Genomic DNA, 19,848 nt, shown 5'->3' on the forward strand with positions numbered 1-19,848 from the left:
TTTTATAAAAACATATCTTATTAAATAAGTTTTTTTTTTAAATTAAAAAATTATTTTAAAATTAGTATTCAAACATTATTGGATCAAAATTATTAATTAATTAATAATAAATTTGGCCCATTAAATTTGATCCAATATATTATAACCATCGATGGACGGAAATCAATGTTCTATAGAATCTAAAATGATATAAGATTATATTGTTTAAAAGAATAGATGTTTTTCCCTTAAAAATAAGGGCAAAATATACTTACTACCAAAAAAGTTTACCACCTTTACAATCAACCTAATCACCATTGATTTCCGTCAATCTAACGGTTATAATTTATTGTATTTATTGAAAATTAATAATTAATTAATAAATGGGACCTAATAATTTCCAATAAATTATAACCGTTAGATTGATGGAAATCAATGGTGATTAAGTTGGTTGTAAATATGGTAAACTTTTTTGGTGGTAAGTATATCCTTCACTTAAAAAATATGTCCAATTTATTTTTATTTTGTTTTGATTTTTAATTTAAAAAAAAAACACCGAACATGATTAAAAATGCCCTTAGGTGTTCTTTGGTGGGAGGTTTCTTAAAATTTTCCCATCCAAATCAAGCCAGCAATTGTTGATTTCTTTGTTTGGTAGAGAGTTTCTTAAAATTTCCCCGTCTATTTATATTGCATAGCTATTCAGATTTGGCCTTTGAAATGGAGCAATTACCACTATTTAAAAAGCTTTCTTCGACGTGGTTTTTCTTAGTTAGATGGGTAAATGACAGAAGGTGAAAGTTGACCCAGACCAAAATACCATCAAGTTATCAAATTTTCTCGATAAATTTTTTTTCAACCAAACAACTTTTTTATATTTTCCTACCAAACTCACTTTCAAATCATTTGCTTCTTAATTTCATTTCACTAATATTCAAAACATTTCTCCTACCAAACGCCCCGTTAATCTTTTTCCCGGTTCTTCTCCCCAAATCTCAATTTCATCACAAAAATTCCCAAAATTGAAATCCTAAAAATGGATCCGGACATTTCACGGTGGGTCCTCGAATTTCTTCTCCGGAGTTCCGTTCCCGATTCCCTGATCCACAAAACCCTCACCGTCCTTCCTCTCTCCGGCGCCGATAACCGCCTCAAGAAAACCCTCCTCCTCCGCACTCTCCAATCTCACCTCCTCAAAGCCTCTCTCACCGAAACCGCACTCGAAATTTTCGAGGTTCTCGAGGACCTCGACCGGAACGACGCTGTTCCCGTCACCGACGCCATGCGCCAAGCCTACTGCGCTGTCGCCGTCGAGTGCACAGTCAAGTACCTCGCCGCGTCCCCCGACGAATCCGCCGGCGAGTACTTCGGCGCCGTCCGGAGGATCTGGCGGGGCCGGGTGACGGAGATGACGGCGGAGGGTCGCCGGAGTGGGTTGTTCTCCGGCGAGTTGACCCGGTGGAGGGATGACATTGAGGCTGCGCTTTGGGATCATGGGGTTTCTGAGAGGTTGGCGAGTTTGAATAGCAGAAGGGACGCGCTGAAGAAGGTGAAGGTGTATCTGAATGAAGCGTGGGAAATCATGGGTCCTTCGTTTCTCGATTCCGTGGCGACGTTGTCGAAGGCGAATGGTTTGCGCCCTGAAGGTGTTTGTGAATATGCTTTGGGTGATGAATCGATGGGGAAGCGTGATGGAGGGATGGAGGGTTCAGCGAAGGAGAGAAGGGACTCTGTTGGTGGTGATAGGAGTGATTCTGATAATGATAATGATGATGACGATGCATGCTGCATGCAGAATGTGGCAGTGACGGGTGAAGTTCAGGGCAAGGAACAATTGGAAGAGAGAGTTGGAGCTTCTGTTGATACAAATCAGGAAGTGGGTGGGCTTGATTTACCAACACAGGGAAATAAAGGGCTTGATTTTCCAACACAGGGAAATAAAGGTCTCTTTTTTTTTTTTTTCAAAAAAATAAATAAATAACTTGGGTGTTGCTTTCTAAATTTCGGTGTCAAGTTTCTTATGCTTTGAATTGTATTTGTTACTAGCAAGTTATGTTTGTGTTCAAGGACTACACACAATAGTAACTGTGAGCTGAGAGTAGTATGGCTTAATTTGTTGATGAAATTAACTGTGGAGTATCTCTTGCGTGTTTTATCAAGGTTTCTGTGTTTGTGCTTGCAAGCATTTTTGGAATATATATGCTATTTATTCATTATTCATTATCTAAATAAGGATATTATTATTATTTTATTTTTTTGTGTATTACCCTAGAAATTATACTTTAGTCCCTCTCTATCTCTATCTCTCTGTGGAAGAGAGGAAATTTGGAATTTGATTGTTTGGCTTATTAAGTATTAACAGTGAATTGGCGCAAAAAGTGTTTCCTTATTTTGTTTGTATGTTACCTTTGCCACTGTTGTTACTGCCAATTGGATGTAAGTAGTTAGCTTTTTTTTTTACTACCCACCCTCTACAGGATTCTTGTCAATGAAAATCAGTTTAAGCTTTAGACAAATACTTCTATGGTTTTTAAAATGAATAGGTCTTTCATTATTCAGAGGAAGCTTCAATGATACAAGTTACAACACAGTTCAAGAATTGCTATGCCTACACCTATTTTATTGTTATTTACATTTGTCAGAATACCTACTCCTCCTTTATCTGTTATTTGTTTGTTTGTATAATTGAGGAATGGGTTTTCATTTTCCATTTCACTCTAGTATAGGTCTCCATGCTTTTCATTATTGTTTGTACATTATTGCTGATTGTAATTCATTATAAATACAACATAGCTTCAGAGAATTCTCTAAGCTATTCCAATGATTCTTTCTTCATGGTATCAAGTGCAAGGTTCATTTAGTCCATTCAAAAGCTTAAATACTCCCAGGTTCACCAACATACCTCAAAACCACTGTGAATCAAGATGGAAACACTCCCAGTCAACCCAGAAAATTCCGACGACCCGATCTGGAGCTCCCCACCGGCAGAAACTTCCTCACGCGCCGCCACACGCCGCCACAGTCCAAGCGCGAGAAGCCCACGCGCAGCCCAGTTCCGTGCGCGTGAAGGCCACGCGCCGCCTTCCACTGCTCATCTCCGTTCGCCGTGCTCGACTCAGTCTCCTCTTTCTGTTCCAGTACTGAGTTGCTCCATTCTGGTTCTTTTCAATAGTGTATTGTCCAAATCCACTTATTATTGTTTGTTGTTCAAACCACTTCTATTCCAGTACTGTGTTTCTGCCTTGTTTTTGTGCGATTTGGGTCTGTTTTTTAGCTGTGTTGGAGTAAATATGACTTCAAATGATGAAGATTCTTCTTGTCCCAAAACTCCTCTCTCACCTAAAGTTCCTGTTTCATCCGAAGTTACCAATCCGGTACGTCATGCTCCAGTTGCTTATGCTTTTTCAGGTTCACCAACAATTACATCTGAAAAGTTAAATAGTAAGAACTATTTAGCTTGGTCCTCTTCTGTTGAGTTGTGGTTTCTTGGTCAAGGTCTTTCAAACCATCTTGAAAAGTCAATTTCTGATATTCCTCAAATAGAACGAAGTCAATGGGAAATGTTTGACTATCAGTTATGTGCCTTGTTTTGGCAATCTGCGGAACCCACAATTTTAATTAATTTTCGCACTTTTAAAACATGTGTCACTTTTTGGAATAAAGCTCGCAGCTTATTTGCTAATGACATTCAAAGACTCTATGATGCAGCCCAGAAATTGGCTTCTCTTCACCAAAATAGTCATGATAGGACAAGTTTTGTTGCTCAGGCACAGGCAACAGTGGAGGAACTAAAAATGTTTTTACAGGCTGACAGCCATCAAGGCTTGTTGGGAAAGTTGGAAAATCTATATGTAGTCCTGGTATTGCGTGCTATGCATCCTGATTTCAATCACATTCGAGATCAACTTTTGACTAGTCACGAAGTACCCACCATGGACTATCTTACCACTCGCCTCTTGAGGGTTCCCAATTCCACTACTTCAGACCCGCGTCCCAACATAGTTGACACTTCGGCTTCCGCTTTAGTCACTAACTCTGGCTTTCGTGGAGGACGTGGAGGTCGTGGTGGACGAGGAGTTCGGGGAGGTCGTGGTGTTCGTGGTAATCGCAACAACAATCTTCACTGCACATACGGTAAGCGATCAGGCCATACTCAGGAGACATGTTACTCTCTACATGGTTTCCCTGATAAATCTGTCAATCTCACTCAGTCTGAACTTGGTGTAGAAGAAGGGACGAGATTTAACACTGGTGAACAGTCATTTTCTCTTACAGAAAAGGAGTTTCAGGAATTTCTTCAGTTGAAAGCAGCAAAGCCAACTCAATCTTCTACTACCACTGTTGCTCATTCAGGTAATCCTACAGTTTGTATTTCTCATACGGGTAATAATTCCACACCTTGGATCCTTGATTCAGGTGCCTCTGACCATGTAGCTGGTAATCAGTCTCTCTTCTTTTCTCTTTCTTCACCTGCTTGTCCTCGTTTTGTAACTTTAGTTGATGGTTTCAAAGTATCTGTCCGAGGTATTGGTGTTGTCTCACCCAATGCATCCATGTCATTAAATTCTACTTTATTTATACCTGGTTGTCCATTTAATTTAATTTCCTTGAGTCAGCTTACAAGATCTCTGAAGTGTTCCGTAACTTTTTATTCTGATTCTTTTGTTATCCAGGACCGTGGTACGGGAAAGACGATTGGCATAGGACATGAATCACAAGGACTTTATTACCTCCAATCAACCTCTCATAGGGCATGTGCTACTGTGGAATCTCCTAGTCTTATCCATCACCGTCTTGGTCATCCCAGTTTATTAAAACTTAAAAAAATGGTCCCAGGTCTTGAAAATCTAATGTCTTTCAGTTGTGAGTCATGTCAACTTGGCAAGCATGTTCGTTCTTCCTTTCCTAGTAAGGTCAACAGTTAAACAACATCTAGTTTTTCTGTTATTCAGTCTGATGTTTGGGGTCCTAGTCGTGTTTCTACACCAACTGGGTTTAAATATTTTGTGACTTTCATTGATGATTTTTCTCGATGTACTTGGTTATTTTTAATGAAGGAACATTCAGAAGTCTTTCCCATATTTCAATCCTTCTGCAGTGAGATTCATAATCAATTTAGCAAAACAATCAAAGTTTTACGTAGTGATAATGCCAAAGAATATTTCTCTGCTGACTTCTCATTGTTCATGTCATCTCATGGGATTTTGCATCAATCATCATGTCCGCATACCCCCCAACAAAATGGCGTAGCCGAAAGAAAAAATCGTCACCTTATTGAAACTACTCGTACATTGTTGTTGGATGCTCATATGCCATTGCAATTTTGGGGGGATGCTGTCTTAACCGCATGCTATTTGATTAATCGTATGCCTTCCTCTGCTATCAATCATCAAGTCCCTATTCAGGTGTTAGACCCGCAAATTCCTTTGTATACAGTTCCTCCTCGAGTATTTGGTTGTACTTGTTTTGTCCATGATCTATCTCCCGGGCGCGACAAGTTGTCCCCTCGTGCTATCAAATGTGTCTTTCTTGGTTATTCTCGATTGCAAAAAGGGTACCGGTATTATTCTCCTATCACTCATCGTCACTATATCTCTACCAGTGTCACTTTTTTTGAAGACACACCGTACTTCACTTCAACCACTGATCCTATAGTAATCTCTGAAGCTTTACCGGTACCATACTTTGGTGGTCTCCCTTTGTCTTCTTTACAGGTACCTACAGATATTCAGCCTGATCATGAGGAACCCATCGTTTCTCTACCAGATCATGACCAGCTTGATCCTCCCCAACAACCAATCATCACTTACCAGCGACGTTCCAAGGTAGCCATTCTTACAACCGAGGTAGTCACTGAGGATCCTTATACATCATGTCCTATCCCAACGGCTTTTCCTACTATGGACCTACCTTCCTCTACTACATCGGCATCAACTCCCGGTAAGTCTGTCAGTTCTTCTCTTATTGCTATTCGTAGAGGTAGTCGTACCACCCGTAATCCTCATCCTATTTATAACTTCTTGAGTTTTCACCGTTTGTCTCCGTCATATTATGCATTTGTATCCTCTGTTCAGGTTCCTAACACTGTTAACGAGGCTCTTTCCCACTCTGGTTGGAGGCAAGCTATGATTGATGAGATGACTGCCCTTGAGCACAGTGATACATGGGACTTAGTTCAACTTCCCCGAGACAAAAAGGTTGTTGGATGTCGTTGGGTATATGCAGTTAAGGTAGGCTCTGATGGCAGTATTGATCGACTTAAAGCCCGTCTTGTTGCTAAGGGATACACTCAGACTTATGGTCTTGATTATAGTGAGACATTCTCTCCCGTGGCCAAAATGGCATCTGTTCGTCTATTCCTAGCCATCGCCGCTATTGGGCAATGGCCTTTATATCAGCTAGACATAAAGAATGCCTTCCTTCATGGTGATCTAGATGAGGAGATTTATATGGAGCAACCACCTGGTTTTGTTGCTCAGGGGGAGTTTGGACTAGTTTGTAAGTTAAAACGGTCTCTTTATGGGTTGAAACAATCTCCTCGAAATTGGTTTGGCAAGTTCAGCACAGTTGTACAGAAATTTGGGTTATCTAGGAGTGAAGCTGATCATTCAGTTTTCTATCGTCACACTCCCTTTGGTCGATGTATTTATCTGGTGGTTTATGTTGATGATATAGTGATTACAGGTGATGATAATGAGGGTATTTTGCAGTTGAAGGAGCACTTGTTTCAACATTTTCAAACAAAAGATTTAGGACAACTCAAATACTTTCTCGGTCTTGAGGTAGCTCAATCACAAAGTGGCATTGTGCTTTCACAACGAAAATATGCTCTAGACATTTTGGAAGAAACTGGTTTAACAGATTGCAAGCCTGTTGACACTCCAATGGATCCAAATCACAAGTTATTATCAAATCAAGGAGAACTGTATTCAGATCCTGACAGATATAGAAGGTTAGTTGGTAAACTAAACTACCTTACCTTAACCAGACCAGACATCTCCTTCCCGGTAAGCGTAGTAAGTCAATTTATGCATGCTCCGTGTATTGAGCATTGGGATGCTGTGGTTCGAATCTTACGATATATTAAGAATGCTCCAGGAAAAGGATTGTTGAATGAAAATAAAGGTCATGCTAAGGTTATGGGATACTCTGATGCTGATTGGGCTGGATCACCCAGTGACAGAAGATCAACTTCAGGATTTTGTGTATTTATTGGTGGTAATCTAGTATCTTGGAAAAGTAAGAAACAAAATGTGGTTGCAAGATCCAGTGCAGAAGATGAATATCGTGCAATGGCAAATGTTACATGTGAACTCATATGGGTAAAACAATTACTTCAAGATTTGAAGTTTGGAGATACTAATCAGATGAGACTCTACTGTGATAATCAAGCTGCATTGCATATTGCATCAAATCCCGTCTTCCATGAAAGGACCAAACACATTGAGATTGACTGCTATTTTATCAGAGAGAAAGTCCTTTCTAAAGAAATCCTCATTGAATTTGTTAACTCAAGCTATCAGCTTGCTGATATTCTTACTAAGTCACTGAGGGGACCAAGAATACAATTTATCTGTGACAAGCTTGGTGCATATGATATATATGCTCCAGCTTGAGGGGGAGTGTCAGAATACCTACTCCTCCTTTATCTGTTATTTGTTTGTTTGTATAATTGAGGAATGGGTTTTCATTCCAGCATGGGTTTCCATTTCACTCTAGTATAGGTCTCCATGCTTTTCATTATTGTTTGTACATTATTGCTGATTGTAATTCATTATAAATACAACATAGCTTCAGAGAATTCTCTAAGCTATTCCAATGATTCTTTCTTCAACATTCTTTTTTCCATGTGTCCCCAGTAGGAATTCACAAATGCAATCTTCAGCTTAAACGCAAGCACTCTGCACTTCGTGCATGCCGTAGGGGTGTTAAAATATCTGGTGCTGAGGAAGTGGAGCCATTAAAATCGTGGGTGCCTAGTCCTGAAGTTGAAAAAGTTCGGGAATCCCTTAAATCAAGTTCTTTGGAGCTACGAGCATTGGTCAAGGATCCTCTTCCTGATGCAATGCATACGTCTGAAATTGTAAGATCCAAATTGGCAACAAAAGATGTTCCTCCTATTGAAAACCTGCGCGGAGACATAGATGTACCAGATTCAGATGTTTGCAAGAGTATTGTACCTTTTCAACCTGATAATGCCAATCTTGCCAAGAAGTCTTCTGTTCATTGTGGTAATGTTAATCGTCCCAACATAATGAAACGGACTAGTACTGCCCGTACTTATGAGGTAATCATGTTTTTAATTATCTGTTTTAACCTGGGGGCCAATTCCATTTAATTTTTTAACTGTTAGCAAGGGACCAGGTTTTGATCTAAACGGTGGTATCTTGTTCAAGATGAGTTCATTCATGGGAAAATGCTTGCTGTTTTGTGGAGGAAGTTCTTCTTCGAGAAGGATTACCACCACCCATGGTTTTAAATTGTGGTTGTGGTTACAGAAATTGTGGACAATTACGGGAAATTGTGGTCGATGTGGTCGTCATGCAGTTGCAGAAACTGCCAAAACCACGATTTTTGTGACAATATAAAACCATGCCATCGCCTGATACAGTGGCCTGTGGGTTCTGCAGATGTGGATCAACAAAGACTTTGTTGATTTTCTGCAATCAGATGGTTAAGAGTCTCCATTTTTTAATGGATTCTTCTCTCTTGTTCTGGGTACTCAATTTGTACGTCTATATGTTTTTGCATTGGCATGTTAGATATTTCCTTGTCTTTGCAGTGGGATGATTCTATAGATAATTTGCCACAAGGAAGACAGCCAAGAAGGAGGAAAAGGAAATGGTCTTCATTGGAAGAGGAGACACTAAGGGCTGGTGTAAAAATGTATGTGCTTGTCCTAAACTAATCAAACCATAAATGTCCTGGTGACTGGTGAATACATTATGATTTCATGTTCTCATTTATCAGGTTTGGAGAAGGAAACTGGGCGACAATTCGAAACTTCTACAGTAACATTTTTGAAAATAGAAGTGGAGTATGCAATCTATGCACCAAAATGCTTTACCTTGTTTCTTTTTGGACTTATGCCTTTAGTTTAACTCGATCTTTTTTCTTTGAAGGTTGATCTGAAGGACAAATGGAGAAACATGATAAGGTGACACAGAGGAGCTGTTTGAACATTCTATGTATATATCTTAGGGAGGTATTTTTCCTTGCATAGACTTTTGAAATTGTATTTCCTTGGTTAATAGGGTTAATGTTTGTATTAACACTTGCAATTTCACTTCTTGCTTGATTCTTTCTGTTTTAAGAAGGGAGGAGGGCTTTGTTCAGTTTCACAGGGACACACACATCAAATGTGTTAGGACTATGGTTTAGATTTTTTGAAACACTTTTTAGGCAAAAACTTCAAAATACCCTGAAAAAAGAGTAAACTGTCCATCATTTCAAGCGTGCTGCTGCCATCATGCCATACTGTCATGGACTCATGGCATAGCAGCTGTCATGGCACCTTGATCACCAAGCAGCAATGCCATGAGCCTCTGATAGTGTTTTGCACGAATTTAACAGTGCCTTACCACCATGGCACCATTAAATTATAAGTTGTATCATACAAGGCTTGTCAACTATGATAAAAGTAGAATATCAGTAGTTGGTATGACCTATTTCTAACTGATGTCTTGTACTTTTGTGATCTTGGATGACCGAGTGTGTTGAAAGCTTTTTTGTTCTTTCCTTGCCTTTCTCCTCCCTGGTTCATACTTCATAGTCAGTTGGAGGCTTAAGTTGGCCTATGGGATAGACAGCATTACGTTATATTCCTATCTGCAAAAATTTGTCATGCTCCAGATAATGGCAAATGGCAATTTTGATAGCAGGTTCGATGCAATCGAGTTTTGTTAAAAGGTGATCCAACTAGTGCAGTGAGTGAGGAGTGAGGACCAACAACTGGTGTCCAAAGCCCTTGCAAAGGCCCACTCAAACACTTCTGGATTCATCCCTACATCCTGGTTTTCAAAGGCTCATCTGAAGGTTAGTCCATCCCATTTCAAGTGCAGTTTTCGGTGATGCATATAGCATGCATATCTGAAGTTTTATGGCTGTTACGTGATTCCTTTTTATACTAGTTTATGATAATTCAGTAAAAAATTAGGGTTTCTTGTCGTGATATCCAACTTAATGAACCCCTGCATCTTAAAAGCTCAAGACGATTTTAATTTTCTTGCTACTGAGTTAAGAATAAAGAAATCGGATGGAAAAATTCAGTATCATGGTACCATTTTTTTTTTTATCTGGCTGAAAAATCTAATGTGGCATACTGGCCACTTTACCATTCCATGTTGAGCCTTATAGAATGTCCGTCTGCCCTAAAAACAGAAGACACTAATGACGGGTTGAGAACAGATTGTTGTGCATGCAATTAACGTGGCAAGTTGAGGTTGGTATTGATAGTTTTACTTGCATTCATGTTTGCAGCTACTAATGTAAAACATTCCCGTACAAATAAGTGCATTATATAGTTTAATAGAACCTGGTATCGTTGTTTAAAACTTGCTGCCAAATTGCATATCATTTGACTAATGATAGAGAGGATGTACTGTAGCTTACGTCTAACTTGCGGTCTAAATTTCAGGTCATCATCGTTCACGATTACGGGATGCTGGAGACGAAAAGCAATCATGCCAACTTTGAGATATGAATTGTACTATATACAAATGAATTTATGTGATGCTATTTTTTGTTTGATCTGTATATGCAATTATTTCTTGGTAGGATTAAGGGTATGGTAGCCGTGTAAATTTTTAATCTAATAATTCTTGTCCTTCTTCTTCAAGTCATAGATTGGGTGTTACTAATCTCCAGCGTCAACTCGAGTTTTCGAATTTTCAGTGTGTCAATTTAATTTCTTCTATTTTTGTGACTTTGTATAGTTGAATCCTATCGTCGATCTCTTTAATCTGATTTTTGTTCTGCTGTATAACAAGTTGGGTGATTAATCCAAAAGCAGTCAAGTTTTCATTAACTCAGTTTTTGAACATGAGCGCGTGTGATTCCGTAGATGAAACAGTTAACCGGTGTGAATTTGTGCATTTGGACTGAAATCGGATAGATAACTTCTCAAATGCAAATATTTGTAATCTTAAATTTTTCGAAATAAAGTGTCTTATCTTAAATCCTTTTTTCTTGATGTCAAAAACTAACGGAGAAACATTTTAAGCCATTCATAAAAAGTAAATTTTATTTCTAGTTAATTCTTCCCAACTATTGAGGCGGCTACGGATATGAGGCGGAAACGTTACCATAATATAATTTGGCTGTTGTGCAACCCGTAAGCCTAATAATACCTATGCTTTTAGTTCTTTAATCAATATACGCAACTTCTACCTCTTTGAAGTTTCATGAAACGTTCTTTGAATTTTCTCACTAAGAATTATCACATGCAAATGATAAAAAATCTTTGGCTCTATCTATAAATTTGTCGCAGCCACCGTGTACTTGTAAGATTCTCTTAAGGCACCACACCACCCCTGTTCTCCAATCTATATATACCCCATTATCTACAAAACCAAATACTTACCACAAGAGACCCTCTTTACATATATATTAAGAAAAAAAATGGCAGTGACTAAGGTGGCATTGGTTGCTGCAGTGATGATATGCATGCTTATAGCAGGCTCTCACGCTGAAGCAAACTTGACATGTGATCAAGTCACTATCTGGCTAACTCCATGCATCAGCTATGCAGTGTTGGGAGGGAGTGTGTCACCCATGTGTTGCCAAGGTATCCACTCTCTCAATGCAGCATATAAGAATGCAGATGATCGAAGAGGTGCATGCCAGTGCATTAAGGATAAAGCAGCCTATATCCTTGGGATTGACTATAACCGTGTTAATGCTATTCCTGGCAAATGTGGCACTAAATGTCCCTACAAAGTTTACCCTTCCACTGACTGCTCCAAGTAATCCTTCTCTTCTCTGCCTAGCCTCCATATCCATTTTTCTTTCTTTTTTTATTTATTTATTTATTTTGCTGACTGAAAATATTTGATATTCACACTAATATTATGGATTGTGCAGGGTGAAGTAAGCAGCAAAGGGTGCACTATATGACTGGAGATCAAGACTATTGATCACTAGCAGTGCTGGAAAGATTATTCTATATCTAAAAAAAAGAAATATTAAACTTACTAGGGAATAAAGTGTACGGATCGGGTATAACGATCCAACCAATTTGGTGAACAATATATCAGCCAATAAAAATATCCCTTTATTATTTTCTTTCTTAAGGTTACGTTATGACATTGTGGCATTAAAATGGATTGTAAAAAATAAGAACGTAAATTCCAAGGGTAGCTCAGTTTGGTAACTGAAATTCTAATGATTTGTTTGGGTCAGAGATTCAAATCTTGGCGTGTCTCTGTCCTCGAAGTGGGGAGCTCAATGCACTCGTTGTTTCAATGAGGAGCTAGCCAATAAAAAAAAAAGAACGTAAAGAAAAAAAAAAAAAAAAATATATATATATATATATATATATATATAGCGCAAAAAATATATGGCTGAAGGATGGTCCTTCCACTAAAAAATTGATATCTGAATTAATTTTTTTTTCTCTCTCTCTCTCGTCTCTCCTCAATCTTTTATCTCTTTCTCTCACCACATTCCCACAAAATGATTTCTGCTCCTGGAGCAAAGAAACTTTGCTCAATATGTTGTGGCACAACGTTGGACACATGGCAACATCATAGACTCGTCAACTTGGATCATCATGGCTGAGTGTTGACCATTTAGAGGCCAACAGATCACTGACAATAACAATGAAAATAGAACATTATTGGCAAAATTGTGGACACTGATTTGATTTCAATCGATTCATTATTTTGCGATTAGCCTAATTTGGAATGGATACAAGATTAACATTTTAAATTACTCCTAAAAGTGATATTGAGAAAGATCAAATACATACTCTCAGCTCCATGAATCAACTAAACTACCACCATTTGATACGAAAATCCTTTTCAACCTTCGACAGGAAATAAGTTGATCATTTGGGTTAACTCAAAGAAAAAAAAAACAGTAGCTGAACAAAATCAACAAATAGCATTGATCACATTTTTTTTTTTGGAAAAACTATAATATCTTTTAATGGAGACAATTCTGCTCGGCGTGAATCTAGATTTAATGACTTAAACCCTTCCAAATATAATACTATGGATGATCAAATATGTTTTCACCTCTACATACTCAGTTCTCATATATCAATTATTGAACTACCATAATTTGGTTGATCACCTCTTTTATAATATATAAATAACATTCAAATAAAAATATATGGGTTTTATTATAAAGAAAAGAGAAAAAAAAACTGATGAGATTTATTTATCTTTACGTGAGTGTGATAATATCCAACATTGCTACTTGTGTACATTTTTTATTTATTTTTAACCGATAACAGCATAGGTTGATTCATCACAAAGGAGGAACATATTTTTTGTAAAACGAAATAGATATTCCCTTACAAAAAAGAAAAAAAAATGAAAATAAATAATTATAAAGATAGAAATGGTGTAAATGAATTATCTTTCACCACACTTGATAAAAAATATACAGAATGCGTAATATTCTCATTCATAGAAAATATTTGATACATAAAAATAAGTAAGACTATTTTTTTTTTCTTTTCTGCTCATGGGCCATTCTGTGTTTGCAGTAGCTGGAAAAACATCATCTAATATCTCAAATTAACTATTGATATTGTCACATCTGCATTATGAGAGTATTTTTTTGGCCCCCTTAAAATTCACATAATTCGTGGAAGTTGATTATGTAAAATTGGAGGTGTCATTGCTGAAAATTTAATTGTAATATTAGTGATAAGATAATTGGTATTTTGTTTCTAGTAGACATCAAGACTTCCGCGATTGGAAACAAATATCGAAAAGTCTGCACCAAACTCCAAATATGGAAAAATAAGAATCAGAAAAGCCAGCGGAATTCAACAGTTACGTGTAGAAAAATCATCGAATCATTTTTTTTAGTGGATTACAACACTTTGGTTCTACTCTAGCAGAGTCCACATTGTGCGTGGTAGACTTCTTTCAATAGCCTAATCAAACAAAATAACAATCTCACATCCTCGCGGGATTAGCGCATTATATGATGGTTTTTCTTTCTATCTATTGGCATACATATGTACATTATTGGTGTCCAATCTAATAAACTAATGAACCAAATATAATTGGCACGAGTCCAATCTAATAAACTAATGAAACAAATATCATTGGCACAAGTGGTAAGGAGCTTGTATTCCTTAACTACAAGTCTCAAGTTCGAGTCTTGGGAATGAAAAAAATGATTTTGTGAGAGCGGTCTCTACTTTGGATCTGATAGTTCTTGAACCGGACTAATATTTAAAATGAACCGATTGAAGAGACTCAAAAAAGTTAAACTAAGGTTTAATTTTTGTCTCAATTTTTCATTGATAATATCACGATCATTGTGATTTATAGCGTACACAAACCTGAGAATGGGACAAATTTTCCAATTCTTAAACTTTTCACCCCAATGAATGCTTGTGTGCTTTCATACACTTTAAATTCCAAAATGACTACTTGATTTCAACTTTTCCTACTTAATGTCGGGCTAATCGATTTAAAATATACCATTGACGATTGACCAGTGATCTTTAATTTAATTATAAATTAGTCTTGGAATAAAAAAGTTTTCTATCTTTTTAAACCTTTGTCAAAAGAAAAAAAAAAAAAACTTGTCCAACTTTTTTTTTAGCAATAACTAATGGTATGCAGACAACGTTATCGTCCCATGCGCTTCGCTTTCCCTTCTCGACACTGGTTATAATGGAGTTTGGCCCACAATAACGAACCACATTACCTCTAGAGATAAGACAGCTGCTAAAGACACAAATCTGCCCTATCTTTTTTTGACTATTAATGTATTATAAGACAAAAAAACCAAAGAAGAAATGAGAGTTAAAACTGGACGTACTAAAAAAAATAAATTACACAAACATAGTTTAATCAGTAATCTCGATTTTAAGTTTTGTATAAGCAATTGTATTAAAATTTTAATAGACAGAATTTTACTAGTCCTAACTCGATTGGATTGATGGAGTAATTGTTTAGCCTGTGGAAAAATCTTAAAAACAAAAAAAAGTTAAAACTTAAAAGGCAAGGCAGAGAGAGAACCGAAGAGGGGAGTCCTTATCTCCAAAACAGGCGACAAAGGACAGCTGCTGTTAGCAAAGCCAAAATCGAAATACATGGACGAGGTATTTCGGAACCTTATCTCCAAAATGATGATTGACGCAGTCCTCCATTAGAGTTAAAAAAATCCAGATGCAATCAGTTAGCTATATGCTAAGTATTCATAAATATCTGATCTAAGAAGCATAATACAAGAAGTCTTCAAAACTCTTTTGTACAACTACAATGAATAAATCAAACTACATAAATATCTGATCTGAGAAGAAGCATAATACATTGAGTCTCCAACATTCTAATAGTACAACTACCATGAATAAATTAAACTATAATAAGACATTATCGAAGGAACTAAGTCCATCTTACACATCCTTTTCTTTTCTTTGATAATTTATTTTACATATCCTTGAAATGGAACACAACAACAAATCACAGTTTACATGCTATCATGTAAATGATGATACAAACGACAGGAGAGGGATCGATAAACATCCCAAGTCCCAAGATACATTACAAAGACACCATGAGAATGACCTTTCATTCCCAATATTCTAAAATCCACAAATATCAAAATGCCATGCTTCGACATATGATTGGGTGAACTTTTGCAACAAAACACCAAGGGTGCTTCACCTTTTTGGGGAGCATCCCTAAGAATAAACAATTAAGAATTAATCCTTAATGTGAATGGAATATTTAGTGAAGCAGATTACCTTCACTAGATGACTACATGTCAACACTAAAAACAATTGAAGAGAAGGGAATGCACTGGATAAGTCAGCAGGTCAAGCAGTTTCGGTCAAATTCAAAATGTGGTGCTGCTCTCACTAGCAGATATTGAGGGACCTTCAGACTTCACGAGGGTTGATCCTTTGCTACTAATGTCAAGTCCCTGCAAACGACCAAGCTGGTCATTCTGCAATATATCTGACATTTGGAGAGTATTTGTTTGTTGCAGCTGATGAGTTGGCATGCTAGATGGGGAGTGACTAAATGGAGGCAACTGTATGTTTTGGTGACCAGAAGGACCTGAATGTGGTGGGATTGGAAAGAAATTTGACCCTGCAAATGGCATCTGGTGCATTCCCAGATTAAAAGACTCGGAGTGGTTCATTATGTCCCCAGTAGCAATCTTAAGCCTCTCAACTTCCTTCATCAATGCATCATTAAGAGCTACATCAGATCAGAAACAGATTCCAATACAATTAATTAACCTTAAAAAAATAATTATAAAAACTATCATTTCGAAAAATGTAAAGTATGTTATTGTATCAAAAAAAAGTGATCGACTTAATAATAGTTACCATCGCGAAGCTGTGCCTGTTGCTCCATGGCTTGGAGACGGAGCTTAAGCTCAGTATTTTCTGTATTCAGACCAGTTGTGTCCCTCTATAAAAAATCAAGAAGTGATCAATCATATTCCTATTCAACCACAAGTTTACGCATAATAGCTGAAGTCAACTAATGGTGAAGTTTAATGAAAAGTCAACCTGTGTACCAGGAATTACCTTTGTACAATTAAATTACTCAATAATAATTCACAAAAAGAAAAATACTCAATATTATGATCAAGAAATATATAGATTTGATTTGTATAGGAAAAAAAAAAGGAATTTCTGAAGAGAAATACAAAAAGAGTGCATCTACTTATCTAAATGCGATATTTTTGTCATTAAAACTAAGTTTGAGCAGGTGGTGAGAACTGAGAAGATATGCTAACACAAGGTTGAAGAAGAAACACTTGCAAGCAACGATGTAAGATTATAAGAATAGTCAAACAATAATCATAAGCAGCAGAAAGGGAATAAGAAACTGCAGTGGCATATTAAGACCTAGTTCAACTAAATTCTTGCATAAGTCAACACCAACCTGGTACAGTGTCAGTTGGGCAGAGAGAGTTGTGGCTTCAGTCTGAAGGGTCTGAACTTTGCGCTCAAGTTCTTGTATATAGCGGGCCTTTCTCTCTTTTGAACGTGCAGCAGATTGCCTATTTGCGAGGATTCTATACATAACAACAATAGTTGTGAGAATAACAAAAAAAATTCCACACCAGCTATTAAAATACAGTTATTAAGTGAAATTAAAGAGCAGTGTCTATCGCCTAAACCTCACGCTCCCTCACTTTTGCTGCTTCCCATCCCCATTTTAAATGATCTACATTTAACGTCTCTGCCTATTCAGAAATTTTAAGTTCTAACGTTTTATAACTATTATATTGTCATTAGATTTAACATAATCTAGACAAAAACAGGAAGATTCTTAATGACAAACGAATTTAAATTGTGGTCGGCGAATGCATTATATTGCGGTTTTGGAGGTCTCCAGACCTACACAACCGGAACAAAGCCTTAATTGCTGCTGCATCAGCCACATTTTCCTACAATTGTCTGCAACTTTTGTAGTCCCAATACAACGGCAATCTAAAACCTTCCTCCCTGTCTAATCAGAAACCGTAAGTTATCAATTATAACGTCACTTCCCTTTTCAGTCATATAACTCATATCCCATTCCGATGCTTCAATTACTGCCAGGGTTTGAGAACTTGCTTCTACAAAACACTAGAATCATATAAAGGAGGAATTTTCCACAGCAACCAACTTATACAATTGAATGATCAATGTAGGATACATATAACACAGCAGAGCTAGCTTTGTGTAATGTAAAGATACGCATGTAAATCTATCCACGCATCAAGTCATGAAAAACACAGCAACTATCAAATATCAAAGCCAAACCTAAGATTCCCATATGAAGATTCTGCGAAAGCAATAGTTTGAGATCAGATAAGGTCAACTAAAAAAGTCATACATCAACTAATCACATTTAAAAGGTAACGCTCAATTTTCATTGTTAATAGGTAATTAAATAATCACAGAACATATGAAAGCAAACAAATAAATAACCAATTTGTAACATTCATGATTCACGAAGACTCGAAGCAATGCAATTGTAAGGACTCAGAGAGTAGTAATAATAATAATAATAATAATATTTATTATTATTATTAAATTATAAACCAACTATTGATGAATTTACGTAACATCAACCTTAATCCATTGCTTTCAGTTTCGAAACCAAAATTGAAGAGCCAAAAACTTGATGCGTTTTCAATGAAGTATAAATTCAGAAAAAAAATATAAGGGAGGATCATAGACCTCTTGGCACGCTTTGGATCAATCGACCATAGCTCAGCGAGCTTATCGGGAGGCATGGCTTTTTTGGCTTCCATGATCTCTCCAAACATGCTCGTCGACGTTGAACCGTCGACGGAGCTACTGTGCCTGTGCCTCGACCTCGCCATGGTGGCGCTCGAGCTCTTCTCTCCGTCGTTCTGACCGCTCGTGCCGGCGCCGTTACCGTAACCGCTCTGATCCGATCCGTTTCCGCCGCGACCCGATCCGTTCGTCCCTCCTCCGACTGCTCCGAGCTTCTCAACGTCAATGTAGGTGGAGAACAGGTCGTCCTCGGATCCGATCTCCTCCAGGCTCGCCGTCGAGGATCCGCCGTTGAACGGATCCGACGGAGATAGGTCCATAATGTCATCCGGCAGCCGGTAACTGGCCTCCGACTGTGCCCTTCGATGGTGAGAATGGGACTCCCCGGCGCCGGAACCGGAACCGGAACCGAAGACCGGATTGTCAGAACCACCGTTCCCACCACCGCGGATAAACGGCGACGTAGTCGCCATGGCATTGGGATTAGGGATAGGGTTTGAAGGCGGATCTTGCATTTGGGTGGCCATTCTCTTTTCTTTTCTTCTCTTCTCTCTGTTTTTTCCGATCGATTCTCTGTTTCTCTCTCTGTCTCTGCTCTTTCTTCTTCCTCACGTTGAAACAAAATATTAAGAATTCTTTTTTATTATTATTTAATATTGTTTATAATTTATCTTATTTTGTTTTGACTTTTATGTATTTTGTAGATTTACTTTTTTAGGAAATTTGCCTGAGAATGTTCTTAAGGGCTTAAGGGATTGTTAGCTAAGGAATTAAAAATAAAGATTATTAATTGAAAAAGTAAAATATTTAATAAAGAATATTAAATATTTTTTAACAAATATATTTAAGACACGATTGGTAAGATCATTAATTTTTTTTTTATTACATAGCGACGTGGAGATTTAAACTTGTCCTCTCTTCTAAATTTGTCAAACAATGCAACATTAATTCATTCATATAGCTTATTTCATCGTTCTGCAATAAATAGCGCAAGTTATATGAATTAAACGACGGCTTTTTAATAAAAAAAAATAAGTTTGTAAAAAGATTATTCAGGTAAATGTCTTTTTTAATATATGGTTTTGTTTAGAAGGTTTTCTACGTCTTTTTTTAATCTTTGTTTATCAAGCTAAATCAATTTTTTTTATTGGGGAACTTTTATTGATTTCACTTTGTATAAACCATTCGCTTTTAAAGATGGTACAACAATGAATACATACTCTCACCCTACTCTCGTTTATTAACTGAGCTTATTTTATTGATTTTTCTTCACAAGAATAAATTATTTTATGTGGAATTTTTTTAATAGATGCTGCTCTAACTTATTTTTGTAACACTTTATCCTCTAACTTTTAATATTTGGTAAAAGTTTTCTTTTGGTTTAAGAGGTTATTTTCAATCACAAACAATGTGTTTGAAGTATTGTTTTTCTT

General features: G+C 37.1%; 3 protein-coding genes across 6 annotated transcripts; 2 read left to right on the forward strand and 1 right to left on the reverse strand.

The window, feature by feature from the left end:
• The first annotated feature begins 935 nt into the window (after positions 1-935).
• Positions 936-10,844, forward strand: LOC133301342 (uncharacterized). Of its 4 annotated transcripts, XM_061500968.1 has the most exons (8): positions 936-1,922; positions 7,839-8,266; positions 8,762-8,865; positions 8,950-9,016; positions 9,102-9,184; positions 9,861-10,014; positions 10,336-10,420; positions 10,616-10,844. In XM_061500968.1, exons 1-5 carry the CDS (start codon positions 1,016-1,018, stop codon positions 9,138-9,140), a joined length of 1,545 nt encoding a protein of 514 aa, XP_061356952.1. In that variant the 5' UTR covers positions 936-1,015; the 3' UTR covers positions 9,141-9,184; positions 9,861-10,014; positions 10,336-10,420; positions 10,616-10,844. The 4 variants fall into 4 exon arrangements, with proteins under 4 accessions (XP_061356952.1, XP_061356951.1, XP_061356953.1 ...); XM_061500967.1 differs by lacking the exon at positions 10,336-10,420; XM_061500969.1 differs by lacking the exon at positions 10,336-10,420 and having other exon boundaries at positions 7,842-8,266.
• Positions 10,845-11,573: 729 nt separating this feature from the next.
• LOC133301344 (non-specific lipid-transfer protein 1-like) lies at positions 11,574-12,243 on the forward strand. Its single transcript, XM_061500973.1, has 2 exons — positions 11,574-11,942; positions 12,061-12,243. The coding sequence occupies exons 1-2, from the start codon at positions 11,599-11,601 to the stop codon at positions 12,068-12,070; spliced, it is 354 nt and encodes a 117-aa protein (XP_061356957.1). The 5' UTR covers positions 11,574-11,598; the 3' UTR covers positions 12,071-12,243.
• Positions 12,244-15,725: 3,482 nt separating this feature from the next.
• Positions 15,726-18,942, reverse strand: LOC133301340 (transcription factor RF2b). The gene is made up of 4 exons (XM_061500966.1): positions 18,356-18,942; positions 17,070-17,202; positions 16,505-16,589; positions 15,726-16,373 (listed from the first exon to the last, which is right to left on the reverse strand). Exons 1-4 carry the CDS (start codon positions 18,940-18,942, stop codon positions 16,006-16,008), a joined length of 1,173 nt encoding a protein of 390 aa, XP_061356950.1. The 3' UTR covers positions 15,726-16,005.
• Positions 18,943-19,848: the final 906 nt, after the last annotated feature.

The sequence above is a fragment of the Gastrolobium bilobum genome, unplaced genomic scaffold, assembly GCF_033153095.1.
Source record: "Gastrolobium bilobum isolate Gb01-03AN ecotype WA unplaced genomic scaffold, APGP_CSIRO_Gbil_v1 utg41872, whole genome shotgun sequence".
Taxonomy (NCBI): domain Eukaryota; kingdom Viridiplantae; phylum Streptophyta; class Magnoliopsida; order Fabales; family Fabaceae; genus Gastrolobium; species Gastrolobium bilobum.